At 34.2% G+C, this 21,243-nt stretch overlaps 2 protein-coding genes across 4 annotated transcripts; one reads left to right on the forward strand and one right to left on the reverse strand.

The window, feature by feature from the left end:
• The first annotated feature begins 6,852 nt into the window (after positions 1-6,852).
• LOC140981316 (glucan endo-1,3-beta-glucosidase 5-like) lies at positions 6,853-9,755 on the forward strand. Its single transcript, XM_073447678.1, has 2 exons — positions 6,853-7,676; positions 8,460-9,755. The coding sequence occupies exons 1-2, from the start codon at positions 7,333-7,335 to the stop codon at positions 9,565-9,567; spliced, it is 1,452 nt and encodes a 483-aa protein (XP_073303779.1). The 5' UTR covers positions 6,853-7,332; the 3' UTR covers positions 9,568-9,755.
• Positions 9,756-14,671: 4,916 nt separating this feature from the next.
• Positions 14,672-19,322, reverse strand: LOC140980150 (lipid phosphate phosphatase 2-like). 3 transcript variants are annotated; one of them, XM_073445845.1, is made up of 9 exons: positions 19,097-19,322; positions 18,809-18,904; positions 17,517-17,741; positions 17,257-17,344; positions 17,038-17,147; positions 16,797-16,887; positions 16,014-16,202; positions 15,856-15,918; positions 14,672-15,042 (listed from the first exon to the last, which is right to left on the reverse strand). In XM_073445845.1, the coding sequence occupies exons 2-9, from the start codon at positions 18,866-18,868 to the stop codon at positions 14,867-14,869; spliced, it is 1,002 nt and encodes a 333-aa protein (XP_073301946.1). In that variant the 5' UTR covers positions 18,869-18,904; positions 19,097-19,322; the 3' UTR covers positions 14,672-14,866. The 3 variants fall into 3 exon arrangements, with proteins under 3 accessions (XP_073301946.1, XP_073301948.1, XP_073301947.1); XM_073445847.1 differs by having other exon boundaries at positions 19,211-19,279; XM_073445846.1 differs by having other exon boundaries at positions 19,091-19,244.
• Positions 19,323-21,243: the final 1,921 nt, after the last annotated feature.

The following is a 21,243-nucleotide window of genomic DNA, read 5'->3' on the forward strand; positions in this document are numbered from 1 at the left end:
AGAATATACTGAAGAACCCTGCAACTGGTCAAAGAGATCATCAATTCTTGGCAAAGGATACTTATTCTTTACTGTGGCTTTATTCAACTGTCTATAATCGACACAAAGCCTCATAGACCCATCTTTCTTCTTTACGAATAAAACCGGAGCACCCCAAGGTGAAACACTTGGTCTTATATATCCTTTAGCCAATAGATCCTCAAGTTGTTCCTTTAGTTCCTTCAGTTCAATTGGCGCCATCCTATAAGGAGCTCTAGAAACAGGCTGTGTACCTGGCATCAACTCAATGTTGAACTCAACCTCTCGAACTGGAGGAAATCCTGGAATTTCATCTGGAAATACATCTGAAAATTCACTAACAATTGGAATATCTGCCAATTTAGGTACTGACCTTGAAATATCAATTGCGTAAACCAAGAAACATTCTGCTCCTTTCTGCAACAAACGAGTCATGGACAAAACAGATATCAAAGGAATCTTAGCTCGAGAACCCTTACCATAGAATGTCCAGTGATCTGTCATACCAGGCCTAAACTTAACAATCTTCTGAAAACAGTCTACAGTAGCACTGTATCTTTTCAACATGTCAATACCAAGTATGCAGTCAAAATCAGACATCTCCAACACAATACAATCAAGCTCAAGGACATTATCATCATAACGAAATTCACAGCCACTTATAATTTCTGCTGACCTCATCACTTTGCCCAGTGGAGTAGAAATAGATAATGTAGATGATGATGACATAGAATGCAGTGAATGCAATGAGACAAAGTGCTCAGCTATGAAAGTATGTGATGTACCAGTATCCATCAAAACATAAGCAGGATAACCTGAGAGAAAACAATTACCTGCAATGACATTATCTGGAGCCTTATGTGCCTCATCCTCCGTGAGTGCAAAAACTCAACCCTGTTGTCTAGGTGGTTGTCCTACCCTGTGGCTACCACTCTGTTTGTTCTGATCTGATCGGTTTGACTGCTGATAGGAATGAACTGTAGGGTTCTGACGATTCTGGTGAGGTGTCTGTCTCGATGATCCTCCACTCTGAGACATATCACTGCCACGGTTAGGACACACTCGAGCATAGTGTCCCACCTGGTTACACAAGTGGCAAGCTCCCGAGATTCCTCTACACTGATCGGTATAATGTCTACCACCACACTGACCACAAGTCGGTCCTGAATAACCAATGCTCTGAGCTGAACCAGACTGTCTCGATCCACTAAAACTCGAAAAATTACTGCCATGCCTCTTAAATTGCTTGCCTCTAGCCCGAAACTGCTCTCTTATGTTGCCACTGTTACCGCCATTATTACCTTATCTGAACTGCTGTCTATAATGTGGTTGTTGGGGTCGTTGCATATACTGAGAACCTCTCTGCCTAATAATTCCGGTTTCAGCTCCCTTGGCTCGATCAAGAGCCTCAGCAAAAGTTTTAGGCCTTCCAGTATTAACCAGGGTAAAGATATCAGAATTAAGACCATTTATGAAGTGATCGGCCTTAGCTTCTTCATCAGATGCTATATGAGGAGCAAATCTCAGTAAATTCGAGAACTTAGCAACATAGTCCTCAATATTCAAATTTCCCTGCTTTAAATTAGCAAACTCGGCTCCCCTATCTTTCCTGTAAGAGGTAGGAAAGAAACGCTGATAAAATTCAGATTTAAAGATATCCCAGGTAACAATCGTACCTCGACTCTCTAAAGCTTTCTTGGTCATGATCCACCAACTTTTAGCAACATCCAATAACTGATGAACAACTAACTTGATTCTACGATCATCTGGATACTCAAGAGATTCAAATAATTGGTCCATATTCTCCAACCAGTTCTCACAGTCTAATGCATTCTCCGTACCCTTCAACATCGGTGGGTGCAAAGACTGAAATCTGGCTAACAGTATCTCCATCGGAGTCGGAGTTATATCCATCTGAGTATGAGTAGCACTGCCCTGATCTTGTGCCACTGGTACGTTCTGTCTATGTCTACCACGACCTCTACCTCGAGTATCCATGTCTGATATACAATAGATCAACCACAGATAAAATCACAAAATCACAATCATCTCAATCTTGTATCAATCATCTCTGGCTCTCGAGACTCAACAATCTCAAAAATCTCGAATAAAGCTCAACAATATAATTTCTCAATTTAAATCATGTATTTCACATTATGGCACAATGAAAATGCTAACAAATATATCACATGATCAAGCAATTCGAACTGACTCGATCTACCCTGTTTCCAAATATCTTACGCTCTGATACCACCGAATGTGGGGCCCCGGGTCCGATATCTAATACTAATAATTATAATTGTCACACACCAAATGATTGAGTAAAATACATAATTTATTGTTCACAAACTTACATAAACATCGTCAAAATAATTTAATTGTCTCAAATGTTTGAAATATAAATTTTCAACATGCCAACATGAAGTAGTGAACCAAAGAAATCCAAACATCATAACATAGCTCCTAAGACCCGAGAATCCCACTCTAACTCGTATCTCCTCCCCTTGAGCTGGACTCTGGCATCCCAAGCCTCGCCTCACCTACCGTCAAGCACATGAAAACAAGGGGTACCGGACATGCCGGTGAGTATAAACCCAGTATGATACAATCAATCACAAATGAGAGTTAAATTTTCAAATATTTCATATAAATTATAAAGATGCAATATAATGCAATGCATGATCAGAAGCTGTGGGCTATCAATAAATCTCAAGATCAAGCGAATCATCTGGTCATAGGGTACCCAAGGGAATAGAATCTTCCAGCAACATCCACCGACTCATCCGCTCGGGGTGGGGTGCTATGTTCTACATTCACAGGACTATGGTGCGCATATAGAGAGTGTTCAGACCATAGCAGCGACCTCCGCATACACTATGCCAACTCAACTATAGCCCCATACGTCCAACAAATCAATATATCAAGGCGACCTCCGCCATATCAAATCTGAATCAACAAGTGGCTCAATATGCAATGTCATGATGCAAATCAATATCATCATCTCGATATCATAATCAACTCATCCCAATACAACAATCATCATCAAATCACCAATAGTTCATCAAGCCATAGAGTTTTCAATTTAAAATAAAAATGATACTTTTACCTCGTATGTATCGACCGTAACATACCTTTCAAATATTACCAAAAGAAGATCGAAATGTGTAGATGAGAAGTCTTGAACCTGTGAATTCTACTATAGATCAAGGACTTTGATCATCTATCAAAACAGAGTAATTTCTGTTCAAAATTCATAATTAGTTCAATACTGCTTTGAATCAAGATCCGTAAATTTCTTAACCTTAATATGCCATAAAAACATTCATTGAATCATTTCATCAAACACATAGCATGCGTGCTAAAGAAATTAGCTCCTATACTTTGCCATGGCTTCAATTCCATTTTAAATTCAAACCAACACAATTTCATCATCTCCAACATCTCAAATATCAACACAAATATCAATTCTAAACTTCATCCCATTTCCAAACTTGAATAAAAATATAACATACTTACACCATCTTGAAGATCTTGGAGAGAGGATCACAAATCTAACTTCATTTCATAATTTCCTTGAACAAATCTCCCATAGATTGAAGAAGAAATTAGAAGATGAAAGGGAAAATGAAGAACCCTAGCTCTAAACCAATGGAGTAGGAAAAAGAGAAGAGAAAATGATACAAAAATCATTCCCCAATCAAATATAGACCATCCAAACCTCAAAACACGTTTTTTGTACAAGTGTTGGGCGCCATGGCGCGTGATTTTGGCGCAGCCGCGCGCCCCTTGCTGCCCAAGCACCAAAATTTCAGCACTGCGCGCGCTAGGGCGCCGGATCATGCGCAGGGGCGCGCAGTATTCTGCCAAGAACGCATTTTTAACTTCAGATTTTGCGAAAGTGGTAAACTACAAAGTTGTAGCCCTATGTCTTGGCTTGCATCTCCAATTAGCTCATGTCATTTGGAGATCTGAGTAAAAAGTTATGCTAAATCTCCCAACATGTGTCATTGTAGGAACGACGATATGCACGACACACTTCGGGGCGCTTTTGGCTCGTCTTCCCTAATGATTTGAACAAAACATGAAAGTTATAGCCTTATGTCGTATCTTTCTAATGGAAGTAGCCTCACATCAATTGGATCAATATACAAAACATTATGATAAAAACCACAACTACTGTCACATTTTTCATATCGTTTCTGCACTTCCATCACCTATTTAGCTCAAATTCAACCTTTGATTCTACCCATCAATTTTCTATTCCATTCTATAACATTCATTACCATTTATACAACAACTTAAAGTCATAAACCATCACAACTAATGCCACAATATTTCAAAATTCGGGCATTACAATAATCATGTAACATTATAGAACATACTTGTGAAATTATGTGATTCATATGTTAAAAACTTACAACATTGATCAAAATTGTGTAATTATCCTTCAAAATTAAGTAACTATCGGTCATATTTGTCAACCAAACATTTTTGGTCGACCAAGCCAAGCTTGGGTAGACCAAAAGCTTGGTCTACTCATTTATTTTTGGTCGACCAAGCTCTTCATTTATTTTTGCTTGGTCGACCAAACCAAGAGCTTGGTCGACCAAGCCTTCAAGCCCAAAGGCTTGGTCGACCAAGCTTTGGTCTACCATGGTCTACCCACCCATGGTAGACCATGGTAGACCAAGCTTTTGGTCTACCCTTGGTCGACCAAGCCTTTGGTTGATCGACCAAACATTTATGGTCGAACCAAGCTCTTGGTCGACTAAGCTTCAACCCAAGCTCTTGGTTGGTCGATCAAACATTTTTGGTCGAACCAAGCTCTTGGTCGACCAAGCTTCAACCCAAGCTCTTGGTCGACCAAGCTCAAAGTCATTTATTTTTGGTCGACCAAGCTCTTCATTTATTTTTGGTCGACCAAACCAAGAGCTTGGTCGACCAAGCCTCCAAGCCCAAAGGCTTGGTCGACCAAGCTTTGGTCTACCCATTTTGGGTAGACCAAAAGCTTAAAATGGGTAAACCAAAGCTTGGTCGACAAAATGGTTGGTCGACCAAACATTTTTGGTCGAACCAAGCTCTTGGTCGACCAAGCTTCAACCCAAGCTCTTGGTCGACCAAGCTCAAAGCTTGGTCGACCTAGATCAAATCTTGGTCGACTCAAATAAAATGTTGGGTAGATCTACGACTTGTAGGTCGACTCTTTTTTCTTCAATCGAGTCGAAGAAACAGAAGCAATAAATCGAAATAAACGTTAATATTATCATAATTTTGTCAGCCATTTGTTCGATTGAGTTTGCTTAGATTGGAAAGATCTGTATCGAGAATTGATGGGAAGAAAAAGACGATTTGCATTGAGAATCGTCGTCGGAAAGGAAATGAAAGGAGATTGACAGAAGAAAAACTTAGTTTGATGTCGACTGAATGAGATGGATGGATTTAATGTTAAAAATTTAAGTTACTGATGTATTTACACTTAAATAAAAGAACATTTATGTAAATTAATTTGTGGATTTTTTTTTTAAATAAGTCACGATGGAGTCTCATTTACCTAAATTTCCCCAATGATAACTCCCCAGATGTCATAAATCTGAACCTAACATTAATTAATAAGTATAATAATGAATTTTAAATCTCTCAATTTTAAATGAATTTGAAATATTAAGCATTCAAAGAAATTACAAAAATACATTTAATATCCATAATCATTAATATAAAAATATTACATAAACATGCAAAAATTCTTTTTACTTATCAGAATTATCATGGATTCTCGAATTAATGTTACTCTTAATCATGTTCGACGATCGGAAAATGTAGTTGCATATTCGATAGCTGTTTTTGCTATTTCTTTCTCATCACCCACTGGGGGAATGGAAATTTTTCTCTATGATTAATTAATATTGTAACAAATGACATATTAACTTTTCAATAAATTAAAAGATTTAACACTCTTGAAATATTTGAATTTCAGACAACTACATTCCACGACATGCAACTCCAAGAATCCCACGGAGGAATAAACGAAAGACACTCCCACACGAAAACCAAATTTAATTGACTACTCAATTTAATAATAAAAATGCTTTAGCCATTTGGCAAGAATATAATTAAAGACAGCGACTTTATTATTGCTTCTCATCCGAACTAGTTCACCCATAATTACAGCATTATAGATCATAGTATACTAAATTAGGTCTTTAAATGAATAGAACCCATTAATGAATTTTTCGAGTCTGTTCGATAAATATTTGATTCATATTCGAATTTATCGAACTCAAATCGAAATTTGAATATATTCGAATTTATCGAACTCAAATCGAAATTTGAATATATTCAAACTTTTTTCGAACCGAACTCGAACTCAAATTATTTCGTTCGACAATTCACGAGTACATTAATATAATNTATCCGAACAATAATTCGAACAGTTCACGAATAAGTTCGAAGATTTCAGGCCGAACTCGAACTCAAACTTCATTTCAAGCCAAACTCGAACAAAAAGATTAAATAATTTCGAGCTTCAAATCGAGTTCAAATCCAAATATACTTATTCGAACCTTAAACTTTTACTAATATTCATCTCGATTCGATTCATTTACCCTCCTAATACTTAATATCAATAATGCCGTAATTATTGTTAGAAATAAATAATAATCATGTTCCTTCTTTTCTCGACAAATTCAAGCAACACGAAGAGATTGCACGACCCAGAAACCTGCATCCACGATTAAATATATTACAAATGCTTTTTCTTGATTTTTGAAGATCATCGCAGCCCTTGTACAAGTAAATAGAAAATCACCGTGGTAAATGATAATTAATCTTTGATCTTTGTGATTATAAGGTCTGACCCAGTTAATTACCTTAATTTTGATTGCAGTTGGATATTCATGTTCGAGAAAGCTATAGGCTGACACCACATGACCTCGCTTCGGTCTCTATATATACTGTCTGGGCTCCAAAATATATAGATAATCATCAAACTTTCCTAAACTCTTTACTCTTTCATCACAGATCTTACTTCAGTTTTCATTCTTTCGTCTCAAGTTTTGTTGTTTTTCAGCCTTTCTTGCATCTTTATTTTTTTCTCACTTCTAGTTTCACTGTTCAAAGTTGTTTCTTGAAATTTTTAAAAAAGGCTCCGTCTTAATTCATTCTCTGTTATTGGTAATTATTCCTTTGTTAAGAATTTCATAAGGTTTTCCAAGGCGCCAATATCTAGTTTTATCACAATCTTGCAACCCTCTAAAGATCCCATTTTTGTTTTCAAATTTCGGAGGTGATAAAATTATTCTCAGTAGCTAAAATTCAATGGGAATTCTGGGGAGGAATCAAATGTTGGCACTCGCAGTATTTAAGGTTTTGTTCTCGATAAACACTGTTCATGGTATTGGAGCTAACTGGGGAACACAATCGAGTCACCCTTTACCTCCTCCTACAGTTGTGAAGCTCCTCAGGGACAACGGGATTCAAAAGGTGAAACTTTTTGATGCAGAATCCAGCGTTCTTAGAGCTCTCAGTGGTTCAGGGATTGAGGTAATGGTCGGAATCCCAAACGATATGTTGTTTAGTCTCGCAAATAGTGTGGATGCTGCCGAGAGATGGGTTGAGAAGAACGTTTCCGCATACGTTTCATCCAACAGTGTTGATATTAGGTTATTCCTCTTGATTTCTGGCCTTTGGTTTTGCATTTTTTGTTCTTAAAAGTTTGGAGTTTTGGGTATGTCGATTCTTGATTGAGCGTTAGAAGTTATAAATCTCGATTAATGGATTGCAGGATGTTGGTTATATTTTGTAGTATCCAGGTGATTTTTTTTTTTTTAAGTAATTTTACAGAAACTACGGTCAATTTGAAGGCCTTTTGGTGTTCTTAAGCTGTAGTCATCAGATTTTCTTGATATTTTCTAAAATATCAGCTTGGATTCTAGATATTGATTCGGTTTGATCAATTTGGGTTCAGATGTTCAAGATTGTTAACAGAGATCATTGCTAAATTTAGGATCTTTCTTATAGTGAAAGATCATCATGGAAATTTCTTGTTTTGTAGTTGATAACAGTTTTTTTTTTTTTTTCTTTTTTAGCTGAATTATTCCTGCCTTACACAAAAAGCTTATAGGGTGATTCTTTGCCATACTTAGATCTTAGTGATGTTTCATATTCTCTGTCGGGTTTCCTTGAAACAGTTAAAAATTAAGGTACAGACTTGGAAACCTTGGAAATTTTTGAGTTTTGATTTCTAATTCGTGTGACAAGAAAATCTAGATGTCCATTATGAAGCATGTCATGGTATAGCCTTAAAAAACATAAATGCCCTGTAATCTTGATTCAAGCCAAAACTCGATCTATAGACTTGAAAATCAGATTGTTTGTAAACGTACGAGGCATGTCCGGGACTCTTGCTTTATTTTTCTCTGATTAAAGCCCATTTCCTTTACAAGGTACGTTGCGGTTGGGAACGAACCATTCTTGCGTGCCTCCAATGGGACTTTTATTGGCACCACTTTTCCAGCTCTCAGGAATATTCAGGCGGCACTTATTAAAGCCGGTCTTGGTAGTAGAGTAAGAGTCACCATTCCACTCAACGCAGATGTGTATCAAAGCTCAACTGAAAATCCTTCCACAGGTGACTTCCGACCAGATATCCACGATCTCATGGTGCAGATTGTTTCTTTCTTAAGTCTCAATGGGGGTATATTCACCGTAAATATCTACCCTTTCATAAGCCTTTACAATGACCCGAGCTTTCCACTGGATTACGCCTTTTTCGACGGATACTCATCGCCCATAAACGACAATGGGAGAATCTACACTAACGTATTTGATGCGAATTTTGATACCTTAGTATGGGCCTTGGAGAAAAACGGATTTGGGAACTTGACTATTGTAGTTGGAGAAATCGGGTGGCCTACCGATGGGGATCGAAACGCTAACATTGCATCCGCTCAAAGATTCAACCAAGGATTCATGTCTCATATGAATAAAGGTACTCCAATGAGACCAGTTCCTATGGATGTCTACTTGTTTAGCCTTATAGATGAGGATGCCAAGAGCATTCAACCTGGTAATTTCGAACGACATTGGGGAATCTTTAACTATGATGGTACCCCAAAATACAACCTTAGCCTCGGTTCAAACAATAACGAGCTCGTTCCAGCTAGCAACGTTCAGTATCTGAACCGACGTTGGTGCGTTTTATCACCATCTGCCAATCCTGTAGACCCCCAGTTAGGTCCTAGCGTTAGCTACGCTTGTGCGAACTCCGACTGCACGAGTCTTGGGTACGGAACATCTTGCTCGAATTTGAATGCTCAAGGTAATGCTTCATACGCTTTTAACAGTTATTACCAGCAGAAAAATCAGCTCGATAGTACCTGCCAGTTTCCAAATCTTTCGGTGATCACAACTAGTGATCCTTCGGTTGGAACTTGTAAGTTCAAAATCATGATCCGAACAACTAACCCGGGAGCTAGTGGAATTTCGCCAGACCCAAGTTTCGGGCTTGTTCAGGTGCTGGTATTTTTGTTGGCACTTCTTGTGGTTGTATAGGGGGTGGACTACGGATTATATACGGTTTTTTTTTTTGGGGTAATTCTTTTGTCATATGTATTATCTTGTACCATAATAATGTCAAAGGGATTGAACAATTAGGACATACTCTTTTTTTTGCTTGAAATAGTATATCAATGGCAACTTTTGAATTTTAATTTATCGAGAAAAAGATAGATTATTCAATGCTATATTTGATGTATTTCTCTCCGTATGACGTGATCAAATGTTAGTTCTTAAATTATCAAAATATATATCAAATTTTGTAAAAATGTGAGAATGTGCAATTAATCGATGCACTGGTGTCAATGTGAAATGTGTAGTTGACTTTTATGTTTTTAAATGTTTTATTTAGTTATGATATTAAATAAAATCAGTGAGACGAGAAGATTTGACACCATCATCTTTGGTAAGCATGAAATAAATATGGCGTTTAGTCCTTGAAATTAATAAATGTGAAGAGAATGAAATTAATATGCACAAATTTAAATAAAATGAATATCTTCTTCTATCAAGATAAGAGTTGAGACACACACCAATAAATCTATTTGTTGAACTTATAATATGATCAGGAACAAACATAACCATTTTCAACTAATATTCTCTTATTTCAAGCATATAAAACAATAATAGATATCTTATGAGACGATCTTACGAATCTTTATCTGTGAGACGGGTCAACCATATTTTTTCATGTGTGACATAAATAGGATCTCATAAAATTAACTTGTGAGACTGTCTCACAAAAGTTTTTGTGATAAAATAAATGTATCTTTCTAAATCCACTAATCCGTTAAACAATATTGATATTTAATTTTTTTTATTAACACTTCAATTAAAACTTGTAAAAATAATATCCCTTGAAAAAGAAAATGTGAAAACATCCAATGAATATGAGCATATCTACCAATTATTACTCATTAGCTATCGATATTAGAATAATATTTAATACAAAAAAAAAGATATTAAAATTTGGATGAAAAAATCTGAAGATGGGACGATACCCACAATAATGATCTCGTGCCTTGAATGATATGCTCAGATTTCAAATAATTCGATCTTTAAATTAATTTCATCCATGATTTTTTAAGTACATATGTTTTTTTTTTAATTTCTGCCTTGTTTCTTACAAAATAAAATCCAAAATGTAATTATAGAGAATGTATGGTGTTATTAGAGTTTAAATAAGGCTAAAATATTTAATTTTAAAAATAAAAGATGCTAAATTATAATTTAAGTACTAAATTGCATATTTAGAATAAATTTTAAATTTGATGATAAAAAAATAATTTTAAATTTGAAGGTTGACGACTCCCCTCATCCCCTTCATCTAAACCATTCGTCATGTTTGTATACTGTTGCGGGGATTCTCTAACACCTTCATTTGAATTGTAACATAAGATAACAAAACTCATTAAAATATGTTAGTAAATTTGAAGTCGAGACAAGAGAAAAATTATTGCCCTTAAAACGAATTTACCTAGCACATGGTGCTCACGGGATATGATAATCATCTCCCGAGATATAAGGACTTCCAACTTGTGATAGTAGCACTACAAATCACATGTTTAATAACCATGAAATTATATAAACCCTCTCTTGTATAGAAGAAATAAGAAGAAAAAGACATTCAATCTGGATGCAAACTTGCGCGAAAATCTGATGATCCAAAGTTGTTTTCTCAAAAAGTTGTCTTTGATCATATGTTTATAAATCTCAATCATTAAGGATATGTTGTTTCATCTAAGAGGTGTCATTTCATCCAAATTCTGATGAAAAACGTCAAGAGACACCATTTGGATGCAAAATATCATGAAAAGTCGTAACATTTGCAAATCCACGTCGCCAGGTGCCTAGGTCTCACTTTACCAGCGCCTAGGCGCTTCCTTCTGCCCTAGAATTTCTAGGGCATAAAGGGAAGTTATCAGGCGTCTCTTTGGCTGCTTGGCAAATTTCCTTTCAGCTTTTAAGACATACATTTAAACATTCTTATTCGATCGAGTTTTCTTTGTCTTTTTTTTATTTAATTTCTATTCATTAAGCTCCAACATTCCAAAAATCTCCCACATGAATGAAATTAATGCATAAATGTACATGATGTAGAAAGAGAGTTTACATGAAAAATCATCACATCGGGAGATGTGCCTTTTGGCGCTGAACCTTTTTTAATAGAATAATATTGAATTACTAAGACATGAAGTGAACATGATGTCTTGAACTTCTTGGCGGTTTATGTAAAACCAGACAATAGTACCTATATGATAATTTCCCTAACACTTTCTTTTGGTTTTTCTGTTGTGTCCATTTTGGTCATGGAACACATCTTAATTTCATAAGTGTTTCTTTGAGGTGACTCGTCCTCACACTCATATAAATAATTACCCTTTAAGAGTATCCTACCACTCCACATTTTATAGGTAAAAGAATCATTAAAAACATAATACTTGACATCACTACATTAGTAAGTCACAACATTCATCGTCCTAGGAATTAGAATGAAGTAATTCCCGAATGTTAGCTCAAGATCTCATAATTTTGTTGTTCCATTGAACCAAGATCTTAAGATCTTCAATCAACAAGGTTTGATTACCACTATGAAAACTTTATTTTATGGATTTTTAGCTCATTCCATATTTGATCTTCATCCAATACTTTAAACAACAGATCTGTTAAGTTATCTTATAATTTCATTCAATCAAAATGATAACACCATTGGAGATTAAGTTTAGCACGATATTTTGTATTTGACGCACACATCTAGACCTATCATCATTCATTTAATTTTGCGTCATATTTTAATATGGTATTTTTACATTAAATACAACACCCCCACACTTCGAGTTATTTTATATGACTTTATGACATTTTTAAGTTACACAAACTTTGGAATGTATAGAGTCCTATCAAATTTGAATTCTAAGTATTAAAACTTATATATCCAAATCCAATAATTAATTTCTTGCAAACTTGGATCTAAGCACAATTACTTAAAGAATTCAAAACAACTCTCCAATATAATTCTAAAGTTATTTTAAGTGCATAACTTAAAAAATCCAAACTTAAAAATTTATATTTTGTAAATTTTTGGATGTTTAAGCGTGAAAGCTAAAAATTCGCAAATATAATTAAATTAGAAATAAAAGAGAATAGAAGAATGATGTGGTTAAATTATAGTTGTCAAAGACTTCCCATCACAAATCTGGGTAAGCATAACTTTACCAAATTCTAAGCAATATGAACTTATACATCCAAATTCAAGATTTGTATCTTGTTAATTTTAGATTTAATCGTTTTTGCTTAAATAATTCAAACCTTATAAATTATTTTCAAATGTGATAACATTGTAGTTTACAATTCTATCACTTCACTTGTCATTGGATTGATATTAAAACTTCCAAGTCTTCAAATTTTAAGTGTTATAACTTAAAAATCTTGTGTTATTTCCTTATCAGTTTTATTCTATCTGTCTTTCAGTAATTTTTGCACTTTCATCAAGTTAACTGATTGACATTGACAACAAGATTCGCGAATTCAGTTTATCACCAAACTGATTCATATATCGAAGAAGTTGTGAAAATTGTGAAGTGTTTATTCAACCCTCCCTTCTAAACACTTTTTCACTCCCAACCGATCCTAACATATACATAGTTCTTCAATCAAATGATTCAAAATAACATCAAATTTAAGGACTACTACAAAAAAGAAGCAATTAAATTTTCAAAACCCGATATTTGAAATTCAACGATTCATAAGTTGTCCTATTGTCGTGAGATTGCCTAATTTGAAGTCGTTCATATTCATCATCACACATTTTCAAAGTTGCAAACCAAAATAGAAGAATCCAAATAATAGAAAATTTGTCTTAAGATTTTTTGTGGGGATTTTCCTTATCATCTTTATTTGATATGCAACATTAAAATAACTAATTTATTAATCCAAAGAATAGCAAAATTCTTTTTGTTGGGATTATCCTTAACACTTTTATTTGAACTGTAACCTGAAGATAACTAAACTCATGAAGATATATTAGCAAATTTGAAGGTCACGCACGATAAATCTCTTTGTTGTTAAGACGGATTTTTCCACGCACATTGTACTCACGGGATATGAAAATCGTCTTCCAAGATACAACGACTTCCAACTTGTGATAGTAGCACTACAAATCAAAAGTTTCATAATCATGAAATGATATAAACCTTCTCTTATCTAGAAGAAATAAGAAGAAGAAATTTAACATGAATGCAAATGTACAAGAAAATCTGATGATCAAAAGTTGTTTTCTCAAAAAATTCTTTGTTCATATATTTATAGATCTCAATTATTAGAGACACGTTGTTTCAACTAAGAAGTGTCATTTCATCCAAAAATCTGATATAAAACGTCAAAGGACACCATTTGGATGCAAGATATCATAAAAAGTCGCAACATTTGCCAATCTGCGCCGTCAGGTGCCTCAACACTTCCCTTGGTGCCCTAGAAATTTCAGGGTACAAAGGAAGTGTTGAGGCGCCTCCTTTGCTGCTTGGAAAATTTCCTTGTAGTTTTTCAGACGTACATTTGAACGTTTTTGTTTGTTCGAGTTTTTTTTGTTTTTTCTTTTGCTTTATTTTTGTTCATTAAGCTCAAACATTCCAACATATACATGTTTAAATAATCGACTTAAATATAACATTCTTATACAATATATGAATGGAGAACGGCTAATGAAGTAGTCAATTTTTAGCAAAATTTAATTGTTTTTGATCGAACCATTTTATTGGGAGCCTGGGAATTTTCCGTATCTTGTAATGAACGATATATATCATAAATAATGGTTACAAGTTTTAACGTTTAAAAAATAATAATAATTGCAGTCAAACTCCTTATCGTTAACAAAATAATTATCATCCCTCCAAATTCCACTTGTAACACTCATCTCAAAACATCGTTCGTCCACTTACAGACTTCCTACATTTTTCATACTCTTTCTGTTTTTACAATTTATTACATGCCAAAGATTTTCCATTTAATTAATGTAGCCAGTGTCATCATAAAAAGAAATAAGATTTAAGAAAAATAAAAAATTAAGGATGCAATAGGCACTTTTGCATTCTATCTACATAAAAAAAAAAAAAAAAAAACTATACATTAAGCGCACTTCCGTACCGCAAACACCACAAGTTATACATACCATCATTACACACCACTCCCACCTTAGAACATGACATGACCATGAAACTGAAAGAACATAACACAAAAGTTTGCATATTCACCGGTAGAGGCATAGCTGAGAAAAGAGATTAAGAGAACATTTATTGTGTCAACTTCGTCCATGCTCCATAGCTTCAATAGTTGAGTCTAAACTTGGATCAACGAAGCCTCGATCCCGTGGCTGTTGGTTCATTCCTTGCATGCCGATTCCATTCCCAGAAACAACCGGTTGAGAGTTGGCACTAGTTAGCTCCAATGCCCGGAAATAAGCATAAGTTCTCCATCCTGTCATACGAAGAAAATCAAAAGACAACGTTTACCTCAATATTTTCTCACTGAGCTTTCTTATATCATAACTCTGACATAAACCTGGTAATCAAACTTGAAAGTAGAGCATTACCATCTACACGACAAGGCCAGAGTAACATCTATGGGTGTCATTTTTCGAATATTTTTGCACAGACCTCATCCAAAATTTAGATCAATGGAGCAAATAAATCAAACCACCTCAGGGCCTTTTCAGGCTATTCATATCAGAAATTATTTAACTCAAGTCGAACGTGAACATGTACAAATCTTTTGGTATTTTGAGCCAAGATTATTTTGGTATAATATAGTTCATGAGCCCTTCTCACGAACTTTAATATTTTATGAACATATTAAATTTCACATCAGCTCACAAAATGGGTAATGAAATTGAACATTTGATCAATAAAGCTCAGACAGCTAAAGCTCAACTCAAATAAGTAAAGATCAAATTCGAACTTTAAGTAGAACCAAATCTGAGCTCAAACATGAAAAAATGTCTAGTATTCAGCTCAATGCGGTTCGTTTGCACGGTTGCACATCTACTTTAGATATGATTTCACAATGTCCAGTACAAGAATCTCCAAATTAATTCAGTATCATAAAATTCTAACATATCATGGATAAACTAGTGATTTGGAGTTTCACATGATGACTCTTTTTTATGTCATCCCATAAAGAAACCAACCATAAAAAAAATGCACGTTGAAGTCTCACCATTTTCAATCATATATGACAACATCAATTTATGGTATCCAGACAATGACCCCATGATATGCGTGTCTTACTTACCTTTTGTCATGTGGTAAGGAGGTGGGAAAAATTGCAGGTAGCAAAATGTAGCGACTATAAGACCTGAAACATATCACAGACACAAATTGAACGAAATAATGTGGCAATACAAAGTGTAATCAAGTGATTTAACTTCATTTATGTCGAATATAAAGTACCTAGAAGACCTCCGACAAACACATCTTGCCAGTGGTGCCAGTAATCATCTACGCGAGAAACACCGACAAGAGATGCAGCAAGAAGAGGAAGAAAAATGATGCAAAGTTTTGCCACATGCCCCTTTCGATCAAAGCATTTGATTTTTCCAGCCAAGTATAACGATAGAAAACCCAGACCTGCAAATGACCCTGCAAAATATCCTAAAATCTATGAATTACTGGTCAACCATAATTATCCAAGATAAAGAAAACTAGGACTGCATACTATATCGTAGATTGTAGACGGATTTCATTATATGATAAGATTAGGGTAAAAATAGTTCATTGAACCTTGACCAAATTTTCCAATGCTTACAAATGCAAAGACTAAAACATACAAATAAGAGATCAAACAATACAGGTCAAATTGAGAAAGGAGAGGTTGCCACACATGGGGATAAAACATGTGTTTAATATTAAATGGTAACAATTCAATGAAGAAATACAAAATACAGGATTTACATGATTTGGACATTAAAGCGTCATATCCACAACTCAATCTTCAGATGGCTAAAACTCTTACTAATTTTTCTTAGTTGAGAATATAATCATCCCCGTCTCTTTATAGGACAGGGACTTATATTTAAATCAGAACAAGGGCACAATAAAAATATCATAATTTGATGATACCAAATCTGGCTATTTAACATGTTCTCTGATATGTAATAAAAAGAAAGGAAGCTACTTTTCCAGTCGAATACATCCTGCAAATAAGTACAATCACAAAGCAAAAAGGCAGCTTACATGAAGTATGCCCACTCGGAAAACTCTTGTGTCCCTCTTTTATATCACTTTCTTTACCATGGCATATCACATCACCCCAACGATCGTATTTCTGAAACGTGAAAACAAATACTTAGATTTTTAAAAAATTAAGTTCATAGCGAAGAAATTTAAAGTTTCTTGACATACAATCCGCAAAAAAACAATGCCCTTGGAATAACAGATTTAAACTACTCCATATTCAGAAATTAAAAAGACATACATCCTGCCCATCAGGAAAACAACGCCAAAAAAAATCAGGCCGCGGTCGACCAACTGCGACTTTTATCGCATCAGTGAGGACGCCAGTTATCAGTACAGCGAACAAGAGTCCTGAAGTTTGACAATTTCATTGTCAGCTAATCTTGCTATTTGTGTGTGAAAACCCTTTGCATTATAATTTATTAAAGATTAAAGAATACAGGAGAAGCTTTTAAGATACCTAATATGCTATTGTGCAAATCATAGACGTCCCTTTTCCGAAGATAGTAGAGAACGAAAATGACAATTGGAAGCAAAACGGCATATATCTAATCACAAAAAAATGATGTCATTTGTAATACTTATATTTAAGTACATATTCATGCTACTAGAAATACAATTATCAGAATGTTCAGTGAAAAATTAATAGAATTTTACTAAGTAAAATAACATTAATTTCAGTGAGAACAAATGTATTATATCAGGGAAAAAGATTCTCACAGGAACTGCCCAAACAGGCACCGTGTTGTCTTTCAGAGGATACTTAAGATCTTCCATCATGCCTTGTCCAACGAAACGGTAAAACGGTTTAATCATGTTCAGAATGACCACTATGACTACAAGCAGTATTAATATAAGCCAGTCATGCTTGTGGTTCCTTGCAAGCTCTGCCCCGTGAGACTTGATGGTGTGTCGGCATCCGATCTCTACCTCATCAGGTCTTGCCTATTTGTTTAGTTTCAAACTGTATGAGTTTACATTGAAAATTTTGCAATACGATACATCCATTTAAGCTAACATGCAGGGGAAAAAACCAATAACTGAATATCAAGAATTTTCCAGCTAAAGTTGTGTGCCACCTTTAATTTCATAATACTGACAGCAGGCAAGGCTATAAAGTCATGACATATTAGCTTTGTAGGCCTTCTTCTTGAATGGAGTAAACATATTATTTTTACGGATGTCATATAAGTTAAATATATCAATAGTTTACAGCTATATGCTACGAAGGTTTGTCAATTGGAAACTGCATTTAGTGTATAAATTTTATGGAAGACGATACACAGACAAAAGTTTTTGAAGCCACTCCGGCAATACAATACTTGAATTGTATTGCTTAATCAAGAAATCCTAATTCATTGTTCATGAACAAAACATCACACTGATTAAATTAGACCAGATTTCTTGGTAAATCTAATCATGTATCAAAATCAAGTACCCGATTTGCTACAAGCAACTGAAAGATGCACCAGTACGTACAGTCCAAATCAAAGTTTCCACAAAGATACCATGTAGATCAATGAAAATTAATCCTGGTTAAACTTTTGAAAATTATATATCATCCCTCTGCATGTATGAAATATAAAAGTGCACTGGCGGGAAAGCCTAAAACCCTACTAAAAAAGTAACACCGTTTTTTAATTTAAAATGGAAACTTTATAACTGATCAAATGGAGGAGGAGTTGCACTTTTTTAAAAATAATAAACACCAAATTTGCTACATGCAATCCAAAGATATTGGTCCCTAGTCAAATTCAAGATGATGATACCTAAAAGCTAACTCATAATATAATACGGAAGGGAAACAAGCCAAAAGAAAGCAAATTGCATCACGGATTCGCAAGAACCCAAGCCACTTTAAATTTAAAATTAACATATACCCCACAACTTAAGAAAGTCAATTATTTATCCTGGCTCTAAATCTTAACAACTTATTATTATTCCTGATGCGAAAATATTCTTAATCAAATCAATAAGAAAAAGGCAACCCATAAGGAGGAAAAACCAAAAACCTGGAACATGTTCCTGAAATTCGGCGGCGGACAGAAAGAGATCGCATCTCTCCAACCCATTTGCAGACAAAGCCAAACAAATCTGTACCTCAATCACTGATTCCCAAATTCAAAGCAAAAATCAGTCCAAGAACAAAAAAGCTTCAAATTTTAGTCAGAAAAACAGTGAATTAAAATGATGATAAATACAAGAAGCATAGATATTCTGGCCCAGATGAAAGCACCCTTTTCTCTTACAGATTATAACGAATGATGGGTACAAGGAAAAAGAAGAATATATACATATACCTTGTGATGTATTCGTGAATTATCCTCAAGCCCGACGAAACAGGTCCCAGTTAGTGGCACAAATTCAAGACATTTTCCCCAATAATAATGAAAAAGTTTAGCACTGAAAACGACATTAATTCCCTGAAAATAAACGTATAAGTTGCAGGGAGGTACAGGGATATGAAAAATGTGAATTTGAAATGAATTGAAAGGCGCTGAGACGGTTGATCAAGAAATATCGTTAAGAGCTATGAACAGCGCACGTTCCTTCTACGCTGAATGGATTATTCCATGTTTGAACCGAGAAAATTGAAGTTTTTTGTTAAGTCACGTCATTTCAATATCAATTGTAGTGTACTTCATTCAAATTATTCGTCAAATCAAATCGCTTTCTCAATATCAAATTCATTAACTCAACACAGACTTAAGATGGTTGTATTTGAAATTTATTGTTTCGAAATTATTTTTTTTGTTAAGTAGCTTAAATAAATAAAATTTGATCGAAATTTTTTAAAATAATAATTTATGACAATTAAATATCTTCAAGATGTTCGATAATACCGTAATTATACGACTCAAGCTTTAATATATAATATAACAAGTACGATAATTGTCTCACGGAGATTGTTATGAGATAATTTATCTCAAACACGATTTTTTAGTTAACTTTAACAAAAATGTTAAAATTTATTTACCAAATTGAAAGTCAAATAAAAGAATTCAACAAACACAATATAAATAATTTAAATTAAAATAATAAAAAACCAATTATTTGGATATCGGTTCATTCTCCCCTCAATATTCTCTAATGATTGAATTTCAATTCATAAGTCATGTTTTTGACGGGATTCTATAATATATCAATATATATGTCGAGTTATATTAATCTAATTAACAAAATCCAGTAAGAAAGTGTTTTTGTGCTATTTATCAATTACAATTACATTAATGAACCTTGAAATCACCTAGCTTTTATCACCTTTAATATTGTCTCAATAGTCCATCTTTTCTTTCTTTCTTGGCCAAAAGATCTGTGCAGATATTTTCCATAATTGTGTCTCGCTGGGTTGTCATTTTTGCAAGCCTCGCGCGCGACACTCTGTTTTCTTCTTTTCTCTTCCTTTAGGTCGCGCTGTGACATTCATTTTTGCATGTCCCAGTGCACCTAGTTATGTTTTCTGCCACTCTTTTTCTTCAATTCATGTCGGGGTCGTAATTTTCCGCAGTCCTAGCATGACTCTTGTTGCCCAGTTCTGCTCAACTTCTATCGTCATTTGCTAATATTTTGGAATTGTAATATTTTATATACTAAATAATTATGAAGCTCAAATTTTAAATTGAATTATGCAACACTGAGCGAACCGAACCGAACCGAACCAAAATTAATGGTTTGATTTGGTTATAAAAAAATTCATGGTTTGGTTTAGTTTGTAACTTCATGAAACCAATGTAATATGATGTGGTTCGATTTTTTTTATATATAAAACAAAACCGTAGTTGAATATCCTTAGTTGCACTTCAAGTGATGGATTTGAAATAATTTCAATTATAGTTTTATTGTTAACGATGAAACGATAAATCAAATATTAAATTCATATTGTACTTATTTACACATTACTTACACAAGGTAGAATGAATTTCAAATTACTTCATTATTGGATAAATTTGAAATTCATCATAAATAACATAAAACACTATATAAACATGCAAGAGATAGATTTTAAGTTCATGGTTTTGCTTCTTTAAAACAACGGAAATACATTTGAATATATTTAAATTCATGAATTGAAATTCATACATCGAAATGCAACTTATAATTACATTAATCACAATAGATTTCAAATAACTCCAATTTTCTAAAAATTTGAAATTCATTGTAATTATTATGATTATTATGTAAACTACATCTCGTGGAAGATAGGAAACGACGTTTGATTCTATCTACTAATTTAATATGATGTTTGCTTGACTGTGATGCACGCGGCAATGCATTAATTAATATTTAATACATGCATTAAAATTCCTTTCCCAAGTTCAGAAATATCTTCATTCCAAAGACTATTAATCCAAATTTTAAAGAAATATCAATTCGCTAATTTACATGAGAAAATAGAAAAAAACTATACTTTTGGTTCTATATATTCAACATTTTGCGATTTTAGTAA

This window comes from Primulina huaijiensis, chromosome 7 (genome assembly GCF_012295235.1).
Source record: "Primulina huaijiensis isolate GDHJ02 chromosome 7, ASM1229523v2, whole genome shotgun sequence".
NCBI classification, from domain to species: Eukaryota; Viridiplantae; Streptophyta; class Magnoliopsida; order Lamiales; family Gesneriaceae; genus Primulina; species Primulina huaijiensis.

What these genes read in the sequence shown, in the direction of transcription:
- LOC140981316 (XM_073447678.1), top strand. Translation starts at nt 7,333, where the DNA reads ATGGGAATTCTGGGGAGGAATCAAATGTTGGCACTCGCAGTATTTAAG. An exon ending in TCCAACAGTGTTGATATTAG is followed by an intron (nt 7,677 to 8,459) that starts GTTATTCCTCTT and finishes TTCCTTTACAAG; the next exon opens with GTACGTTGCGGTTGGGAACG.
- LOC140980150 (XM_073445845.1), bottom strand. Translation starts at nt 18,868, where the DNA reads ATGGGTTGGAGAGATGCGATCTCTTTCTGTCCGCCGCCGAATTTCAGG. An exon ending in TTTGCACAATAGCATATTAG is followed by an intron (nt 17,148 to 17,256) that starts GTATCTTAAAAG and finishes GTCAAACTTCAG; the next exon opens with GACTCTTGTTCGCTGTACTG. An exon ending in GTTTGTCGGAGGTCTTCTAG is followed by an intron (nt 15,919 to 16,013) that starts GTACTTTATATT and finishes GATATGTTTCAG; the next exon opens with GTCTTATAGTCGCTACATTT.